The sequence below is a fragment of the Ornithodoros turicata genome, chromosome 1 (assembly GCF_037126465.1).
Source record: "Ornithodoros turicata isolate Travis chromosome 1, ASM3712646v1, whole genome shotgun sequence".
NCBI lineage: Eukaryota > Metazoa > Arthropoda > Arachnida > Ixodida > Argasidae > Ornithodoros > Ornithodoros turicata.
This window is the reverse complement of record NC_088201.1, coordinates 1816999-1827087: the sequence shown is the minus strand read 5'-3', so window position 1 is coordinate 1827087 and position 10089 is coordinate 1816999. Positions and strand designations below refer to the sequence as shown.

General features: G+C 47.1%; 1 protein-coding gene across 1 annotated transcript; it reads right to left on the bottom strand.

Moving 5' to 3' along the window:
- Positions 1 to 335: 335 nt before the first annotated feature.
- On the bottom strand, positions 336 to 9778 carry LOC135396532 (ionotropic receptor 93a-like). Its single transcript, XM_064627563.1, has 13 exons — positions 9650 to 9778; positions 8535 to 8795; positions 8260 to 8477; positions 7921 to 8073; positions 7724 to 7858; positions 6547 to 6747; positions 5757 to 5866; positions 5614 to 5701; positions 3606 to 3761; positions 2205 to 2367; positions 1818 to 2038; positions 1171 to 1433; positions 336 to 791 (listed from the first exon to the last, which is right to left on the bottom strand). The coding sequence occupies exons 1-13, from the start codon at positions 9654 to 9656 to the stop codon at positions 377 to 379; spliced, it is 2391 nt and encodes a 796-aa protein (XP_064483633.1). The 5' UTR covers positions 9657 to 9778; the 3' UTR covers positions 336 to 376.
- Positions 9779 to 10089: the final 311 nt, after the last annotated feature.

The following is a 10089-nucleotide window of genomic DNA, read 5'->3' as shown; positions in this document are numbered from 1 at the left end:
CGCTTTGCATTTTGGTTTCGGTCTGGTATTGTCATCATTTACGAATTAATTACTCGCACAAAATGAATGCGAATGTTGTATTCGGTATCGAGGGAGCGGTCCGTGGTCGGTATGATGCTCACCTATTTTTTTTTTTTTTTTTCGAATCCTTGCGAAGTCTCCCTTTAAAGCATTTACGAGGGAAAACACCCACACCTGGCTCGTAGATTCGAACCCGGGTCTCCCAGGTTCGAATCCGTGCGGGGCGAGGCTGTACCGTCTAGGTATTTTCCCTCCGTTTTCCTCAGATAAATGTCGATTCTCCCCGACTTATCCATCACCATGCAGTGGTTGTTTATTTCAATTAGGTTGCTGACACGAGTTCCGTGAAGTTGGCTCAGTAACGGCGAGCAGGATAGTTATACGGAATAAGATCGGTGCTACGGTTGTTGGGATAACCATTGTAACGGAACGGACTATTTGGCGGGCTGAAGGCAAAGCCCGGATTGTCACGACCAAAGTCCTTTCGGGATGTCCTCTGAAAGTAGGGGCTCTTGGTGTGGATGATGGCCGGACGGTGCGCCGGAGGCGGCGTCAGCTGTCGCTTGCGTCGAACAAATTCCACCATGAGGGCGGTGATGGCAGAAAGGAAGCCGACACCAAGCACCCAGAAAGAGCCAGTCATGTGGGACAAGGTGATCTTTCGAATGTCGCCGGCCTGAGGCTTGGACTCGACGGTGCACTGATTGTCGCGTGGCCAATGTTTCTTCTTCCACCGCATCACCAGTCCTGATTCGACCAGTCGCTTCAGCCTGCGGATAGATCATTGGTCGGTTCAACAAAGCGGTCCGGATGGCATGCTCATTGAGAATGTCACTTCGAAAGCCATTCATTGACAAAGCTATGGTGCGGACGAAATATGTTCTACACACTCCTTCAACCGCGATTGTTTTATTAGAGTGTAGCATATAGTATGTGGTTATGTAGTGCGCTTTGAAGTCCTCCCTCCGTTCATCTGTCCAGATCCTGTGGAAACATAGATATGAACAGCAGAACGACGACAAGTATGGATGACCAAAAAGGCTCGTTAAAAGTACCCAAACAAGGTTTAGGTACTGATAAACAAGATAAGCGGTACCCCGCTGGCGCGTCGTGTAAGCGGATGTATGGACACAACTACAGAGAACTCACTCATTGTTGAGCCTGTCCAAGTAAGGGAATCCGACTCGTACGGCCAGAGACTTGACGTCCCGGATGACTTCCCCCTTGGCAACGGCGAAGTCACAGTCGCCCGTTCGATTGAGCTCCCTCCCCAAGAAGTGGAACATTGTCACTTCACTGCCGATAAGTGCCATGTAGCCCTGGCGGACCTGTTCCAGCACCCATCCCTCGTGGTTGGGCTCCAACTGAATCATCCGTTCCGATAAGATCTTCAGCGGACCTGGTTCTTGCGACTGTTGAATTGGCGCCGTGTTAACCGGTTTACAAAACGTCCGACCGATCTTTAACTGATATATCGTGTATCTCACTCAAACCATAGCGTCAACGTGAATATAAAATCGAAAATGAAAAAGGAGACGGTGGCCTTTTAAAAACATTCACTGTCTGATAAGTGTTCGGTCTCAAAAGAAAAAGTATCATTAACAAAGTGGGTGCAAAGAAGCTCTTAGTCAAACTTTGTTTTTTTCTCAAGTGATACTCTAAGAACTCATGAAAATGGCTACTGAACTGTGGAGAAGACAGTTCTTGGGACTGCAAAGACACGAGTTACTACTGAGCTCCGTCATTGAATGGACAAATACCATGGCCACATAAGTTGATGCATACAGTTCGCATACCTGGAGTAGTTGGAAGATGGCCTGTCCCTTGAAGGCCCCCCAACGCATGTACCCTCGATGGGCCACCAGGTCCCCAACGCTGTCCACAGGGTTCCGAATTTTGGGGAAGGTCAGATCGGCCACAAGGTTGCCGCTGTATGTCGTCAGTGTAACAATGACGAAAAGCCACCAGAAGCCGACTAAGATCCGACCCGAGATGGCTTCGGGCAGATGGATGCCTCCTAAAAACCATCACCTTTTGCCATTGTTTAAAGCAGAACAACTTATAGTTACGTAAGAGTGCGATCATAAACCGATGGCACGATGTGATCACGGGGGAGATCTTATTTTCAACTGCGACTTTACCAAAGACAAATCCTGTTGGGCGCCAAAGTGCAAGTGCCATACCTTGTTGAATGACAGCTCCGAAGCAATACCACTCGCAGTTCTGCAAGAGGAAGAGACCTTTCCCATTGCGCAGTCCGTAGTAATCGTAGTATGGACTGGCGTTGTGAATACCCCACAGCACTGGACCGATGAATAATACTGATGCCAGCACCGCTACCCATGTCTGCGAACACATTATTGGAACGCATTACCACTTTACTGCACACTAAAACATATCCTTTTTGAGTGTAAAGTTGGAGTTTAATAACTCACACCAAATTCGGTGTAAGGACCTACACCCTTTAGAAGGGTGTAAATTGAAATATTTCACCCCTTGTGGCGTAAAGTTGGTGTTTGATAACTTACACCAGTCCTGGTGTAAAAGCAGTCGGGTGTAAGAAATTACACCATTTAGATACATGAGCCGATAGTGATCTGTGCTTCAACTACAAGGATGGGTTCAGTTAAGAGCCATCAGAGGAAGCTGTGTTGCGTAGCAGGCTACCATTATGCGTGCATCCACCAGAGGACCCACAACCATGCGTCTGGTGGAAGTAAAAGGCTGACATGCATTTTGAATATATTAATTTATTCCTACTATTCAGGCACGGACATGGAAACATGGACAAATGGAAATTGAAACCGGAAATGGGCACTTTCACTCACATGTGGATGGTTGACACTAGCCTCGAATGTGCATGGAAAGCAGCCTTATCACAAGTGATAACAGCCACTGGCCCCCCTCTGATCAAGTGGACGTCCCTGTTTCGCAGGATGTCGCTCCTCAGAGGGTTGACGCCGCTCGTGCGTTTCCCAAACTTTTGTCTCAGCCGGTACACCATTTTTACACCAAGATAGGTGTTGCTATTTTGACTGTGGGGTGTAAACTGTACAGTACACCATCTTTGCACCTGGATAGGTGTCTGCTTTTGGCTGTAGGGTGTAAATTGCAAAATACACCCTTTAAACACCTAAATGGGCGTAAATATTCTTAGTGTGTGGATGCATACTGTAGGCTAGATTTAAGGCGCTCCGAAAAGATTCGTCGATACGCAAGACAGCGTGTCCTCACAGAATGCTTTGCAATATTCTTAGTACTGACAACACACCAATAGCTAGTAAAAGGCGGTAAAAGTGGGGCCCCAGACGACGAAACAAATCCCACTCTCAGTGCGTTTCCTAGGGGTAGCTACGTAACCGAACACAAGGGGTATGAACAGGTGACCTCGATTTATAAACGCATCTTCGTACGACACTCCCATTGTTAACGGGGCTTACGACCTTCGGAACTATTCAATCGGCTCGGACGCTTCCAATGGACAATCGGAATCGAATACACAATATTGAAAAAAAAATGCATTTTCTCCTGAACCACAAAGAAGAACGTATAAATAAGGGCAAAGGCGAGTGTGTATGACTCACGTCCCAGGTGAAAGGATCCAAGAAAAGGTATTTGTATTTTGGCCGAGGCTTTGGGACTAAGATCTTGTAAGGTGATTCATCATATGCAGAAGTGAAGTTGACTACCTCGGCCCGTTCCTTGGTCACGGAAAAGCCGTAAGCGCCAATGTCAGCTTCCTGGAATTGCACAACATTCGCTCGTTGATCCAACACTTTCTTGGCATTTCCTGCCTACTTTACACAGTCCCCCCCCCCCTACGCTCTAAGAAGAAGAAAAAAAGAGAGGAGTAATTGCAGCCTCTAGTCCCCCTAGACTGCACTTACTCCCAATTTTGAGTCCCCTTACCCCGACATTTACTCCCCAGGACTGCAAATTGTCACTGAACTTGGCAAATGGTCTTCCAAATGCAACAGTCTACATAAATATGTGCTCTTGGTCGATTTGATGGCATAAGACTGCATAACTCAGCCAACTTAGAAATTTTCTACCCAAACAGAGTAAGAAACAGTTTGCGCTTCTTTCTTCGCAAATTGGGCCCTATGTATGTTGCAAGATTTCATATCACTCGATATATCACGGTTGACGGTTTGATTCAAAGTATTTTCGTGCACGTACACGAATTATGTACCCGGGACTCTTAGAACAGAGCGTCAAGTGCAGTCTCCACTCTATGACATTCATTTACTCCAGTGCTTTTACTCCCGAAAGGGACTATTTTTTGTGGTAATGCAGTTAGTCCCGCAAAGGATTAAAATTATTCCTTTTTTTTCTTCGAGTGTAGTATTACGTACTAAGTCCATACTTTATTACGTTGCTTCGACTGATGCTCTCATTGTGCTTCGTTTACCATAGCGTGGATCCGTCGTCTGAATAAGGAAGACGCCCCTTTGTCCTTAGACGCACAGCACACTATGTACGAGGACGGTTCAATAAACCCTGCATCCTTGCTGCAAGTAGGTCTATGCGTAGTATTCTACGACCCTCGCGTGGCATGTGCAAGCACGCGACAACGGATTAAAAATGGCTGCCCCGGCCGCTTCAGGTTTTTCACCAGGGAGGAGCAACGGGACAGATCATCCGTTTCCTTAGGAGTGAAACCCATCAACATCCACCATCGGACGAAGGCACAATATGGTGGTGCTTGCATGTCACTACAGCGAGTGTATGAAATTTTGCAAGAGCCGGGACAAACATGCTGGACTTATACCAGGACCTGGCCGTCCGCGCGCACAGCTGTAACGGCTGAAACGGTTGGTGCAGCAGACTGCCTTATTCGTCAAGACCATGACCTACTAGATTATAACAACCTTGTCATAGGCGCCCCTTCCCAGCGCCGCATTGTTGGAAGGTAGCGGTGGCGCTACTCATCGTCCCAGTTATTGCTTCATCAACTTCTACGATACTTTGTACTTCAGCTTAGATTAGTATTTCTGTACAAGCAGTGGATATTCCACAGATGCTTCATTCTGAGGTTGATTGTCATCATCATTCTACGCCTTTTCATAGGAGCTATCGCTGTCGTCTGCTACGGTAGTCGTACATACGCTTCTGCGCGTTCAGAATTCAAATTTCCATCGTCCAATCGTGGCGCAGATCTCGCGTGCCGATGAGTAGCGCCCCTAGCATCACTTATCCCTATCACTTTTTCCGAGATGAAATCAATTGCAATATAGCATAAGCTGAAGGGCAAAATGGTGTTCCTCCACGAATTTTTTGCGGACGATCTATCGAACGGATTTTGTGCTTTTGTATCTGGTGAAGAGATCAAATGCTCTCATTGGAACAACTTCGTAGCTTTTATAATTAGAAAGTTAATTATTGAAAGTTAATTAAGACATTGCCTTAGGAGTCTGCTAATGCCCTCCTAAGGAGTGCCCTTCAGCATATGTTATATTGCAATTGATTTCATCTCGAAAAAAGTGATAGATATATATGTTTTTAATACGGTCATATTTAGATTGGACACCCTGTAGAATTAGGGTGGCACCTCTTTCGTTGGGTGTGACACATTATAGAAGGGTACTCTACCCGTCGTTCCAACATTCCAATAAGGCCGTTCCATACTCTATCCTCCAACTGACCAGGGATAGCTTCTTTGGGTACCTTCCATTGGTACCTGGGAGAAAAGTCACGGGTCATTCGTTTGCGACACGACGGCAGAAACGACGTACGTGAAGTTGAGGCCGATGGAGAGGGCGTGGATAATGTCAGCCATGGTACCGGTGACGTTCTTGACAGTGACGCCATCTCTCTCTAGTTCCACTATGGACATCGGAGGATCCTGTCATGAAATACATGGGTGGCAATTCCCATCGGCAGCGAACTGCACTCTCAGAAAAAAAAGAAAAGAAAGGTGGAGCAGTTACACCTTATAGGAGGTAATATTTGTCGCATATGTTGTGCCTAAAAGGTTGCAAAGTTCTACCTGCTATACCTCACTCTCTGCCACGAATGATAGGGTTACCACTTCTGGTTTGGTGAGTGAGGGGGGCGTACGCCTTTTTGTAGCAATTTGGATATATGATAATTGCTTTTACCACCCTTTTACACCCTTTATCGGACGCTATGTTGATCTAGGTGGTAACTATAGAAGTTACCACCTTTCCACGCCCTTTTTTCTTAGAGTATACTTGCGCCAAAACGACGACCTGCTTGATTATAGCCGACATAGCCGTGCAGTATGAAGGCTACTGGTTCTTCAATTGCTATAGATTATCGTGTACTCAGCAGGCCTGGGTTGGGGTTTTTGTATAAGCAGTGTTCGCTTTAATGGGGCTTCCGCCGTTCAAATTTCTCTCCACGGGAGAGTGATTTTATGATAATATGGTGGTCGCTGTGTGTTTGTCTCTTTTAGCGCTTTTATCGTCAAGGAAGTGTACCAACAAGCCCAAATGGATGTTTTACTGATGGTAGTGACCGTTCTCGCATCGACTCAGAGGTTAGTCCGTCGTGGTAACTTACGTTGATTACTCCAATGGTGAGCATCAGACCTCCCAGGTCGCCTATGATACCGGGGAAAAGATTCTTATGGGCCATTTTGATGCCGGACACCAACGTCCACTCGCCAATAGGTGTCAGTTCTTGTTTGCCCTGCACCTTGGCCACGGTCTTGAATCCGTACCTGGCACACTGGGCACAACGCTGGCTCTCGAGGAGTAGGCTCTGCGCGTGACCGCAAAAGAAAATAGATCAAGTGACAGCGAGTAATTAAGTTTCCTACTTTAATTTTCCTACTTTAGTTTTACTTTAATTTGTACTGAGGTCGGTCCAAGTCCTTGGTATGTCACGCACGCTCAACGTCACTTAACACGCATAGCACAAACAATCCCCAGGTGATGTCCCATACTAAAAGAGCCTTCGTATAGTTTACTTCGTAGCACAAGAGCGCGCCGTTCGAATCGTAGCAGGTGTTCCCTATGACAGTCACACTACTGCATCGAGCTTGTACTGAAAACGTATTTATTGGCAGTAAAAAAAAAATAATAATAAAATCGTATTATCGTGATTCCCATCAGGGTTGCGGAGTTGAAATGATTCCGGAATCATTCCGGATTTAGCAGAGCCCGTAATGGAATTGGAATGGAATGGCGGAAACTGTCCCGGGAATGGGAATGGAATGGTCTGGGTGCCCCGGTGGCAGTTTTGGTTTCAACGTGCTGGTTTCTGCCCTCGCACCCCTTACACCGCACCTGCGCACGGTCAAGAGTGAAATAACCTCGTCTTTGTGCTTTTTCCGTGCTTGGTAATGTCAATCTCCTCTGGCACTGCTGGACTTGCCAGCATGGTTACCGGTCCTTTTCTTTTGCTGAGGGAATTAACGGAATGAAATTTGGTTGCCAAGCCATTCCAGGAGTGGAAACTGACCATACCTTTTCACTCCGAGGAACTGAAAGGAATGGAATTGGAACGGAATGGGAGACCCGATTCCGCAACTCTGATTCCCATTAGAAAAGCAGAAAACGCAGCGCACCCATCATGCAGAACAGTATTTAGTTGAGGACACCAGTGTCCTTTAGAAAGCCCAGGAATTAAAACGGTGCATAATATTGAATGCCAACGTGCAGCCTTGTGATATACGTGGTCAGTTATATTGGCACGTGGAAGCAACATTAAAGAACAACTGTTGCTCGATCCTTACCCTCGAGGTATTTGAGAAGATGAAGCTCGTGGTGAAGAACTCCCGCGATGTGCGGTAAGTGCCCTTCTGAAGCTTGTCACCAATTGTGCGTGCAAACGTCTCCACAACCAGGGGCAAGTGACAGCCTGGTTCCACCTGGGATTATCAGGAGCAACTCTCGTCTACAAAGGCATGTATATACTGCTGCATGAACGTACCGGGCAGTCTTGCGACTTCATTTCCGGCGACGCAAGTAGAAGATTGGCACCGTCGGGAACGACCCGGGCAAAGTCCACGAGCTCCTGGTCTTCGGGCTCTGTCATGGCCACCACGTATTCCCGGTGGAACGTCATCATGCCGCTATTGCTCAACTATACAGGCCAGAGGAGAAGCATGTCTTGAGAATGCCTCCTACATGGAAGTCTCAAAGAACACATTATCTTATTTACATGAGACAACATCGCAGTATCATCCACCCGTTGTGTACACGAGTCTCCTGCGAAACACTATGCTTGAGGACAGCACACCGCGGGGTGTGCAGCCTGAGAGACTCTTACCCTGGTCAGTGTCTTCTTGACCATATCCAGGTCTCCAAGGATGACGAAGTTACGCACGTGGATTTGCTCCGAGAACACCGTGATGATATCCTCCAAGGAGGAGCCAGGATCTGTGCAGGGCTCGTTATAGCAAGTGCGGTAGGTGACGATGGCTGCGTCCTTCGCACGAGGACCAGGACCCGTTAGAGCCTTAGCCAAAGATTCCACGTGGTCCACCGCTGTTATTACAACGACTGTGAGCAACACAGCTGGGGCCAGTTTTGTTCGCAACTCACTGTAGTTGGGGTGGTGGAGGACAACAATGCTCTTCCAGTTCCTCATGGCTTCAGTGTTGCGCAGATCCACCAGGAGCGGGGCAAAGTCCATAGGTGTGGTGAGGACGGGAAAATTGAGGACGTAGGACTTCTCCAGCCTGGGGCAGAATGGCTCCACGATAGACACCATGAACGTCTTGGGGAGTTTCTCAGATACCAGCTCAAAGGCTTCACGTGTTTCCTCACAGTTGAGCACAGTGATCACGCCGTCCAGGAGGCTCTCTGCATCAAGTACACCAACATCGATGTCTTGTAGCGTTATCGTTATTCCAATAGCGTCTGAATTATGCTGAAAACGGCATTCTATGGACGGGCTTTAAAAATTTGCGGAGATATAAACACTGCCACAGGTGGTATACTCTCATTCGAGCATTTACTAAGTCCGGAAGCTGTCAAAATAACCTTTAGTCGCGAGCAGCACGCATAATATAATGTTGAGCATAACAGGAGTAGGCAAGCTAGCTGGTGTTTCAGTGAGCTTGACGGAAAACACTGAAGGACGACAGATTTCGTACTGTGTCTTCCCTCGAGCTCAACATAAATATAACGTGTTTCCGTCGTTCTGCTTTGAATGGAACTCAATATACTTCTACCTGTTTGTAAACAAATGACGTCATAATGTTCGACAGCGCCACGAATTTGGTAGAGTTGAACTCCGTTCGAAACTAGCGGCGAACAAGGTCGCGCCCGAAAGCCAGGGTCTTGAGGGGATTACGATGGTCTCTGAAAAGGACGCGACCTTCGGTCCTACTTTTCTTTCAATAGGAGGCAGCGAACAAGTGTCCATTCGTGGAACCCAGCTCTCCCGTTCCGATCTGTTTCGGTCTCAGTCTGTCTACCAACGTCATGATGACGTTTCTCGAGTAGAGGTCTATTGAAAAAAAAACAAAGAAAAAAACACGGAAATTCACGAAAAGGTCAATGAGTGCCAGGGGACAAGTTATCACACTGCAAGGTCACCAGCGGTATAGTTTGGAAATCTTGCTTGATCCAGAGTAACGTCATATCGTGCTTGGGTCTTCATATGGTGCAAATATCCGTGCGAGATTAACCGTAGAAAAGAAGGTTCAACATACTGCCCATGATGGCTGGTAGTTGTTCGATCTCTTCGGCATGATCGGCCACCACTCGGAACCGGTTACCCGATCCCAGTTCGCTGCTATAGTTTTGCACAAGTTCCAATAGTCGTTCCTTGGCATTGTCACCGACCAGCTGAAATGTGGGGTCCGTTATCAGAGCTGCAGAAATAAAGACGAGGCAATTTTATTTGGCCACAAACTTGTTTCGGTGCGAAAAGTGTTTCCTTTTTCTTTTTTTCTTCACCAGACCCCGGGTGATGAAACTCCCCATTCCTCATGCTAAAAATAAAGTAGTTGTGTTCACCAGACGGTGTGAAAACGAACATATCTCTTGGTGGACCCTAATACAGGACGGTATACATGACTGAATTAAAACCGGAGCACGAAACACACTCTAAAAAACAGAACTTCACCGCATAGCACGCTGTGCGCTAACC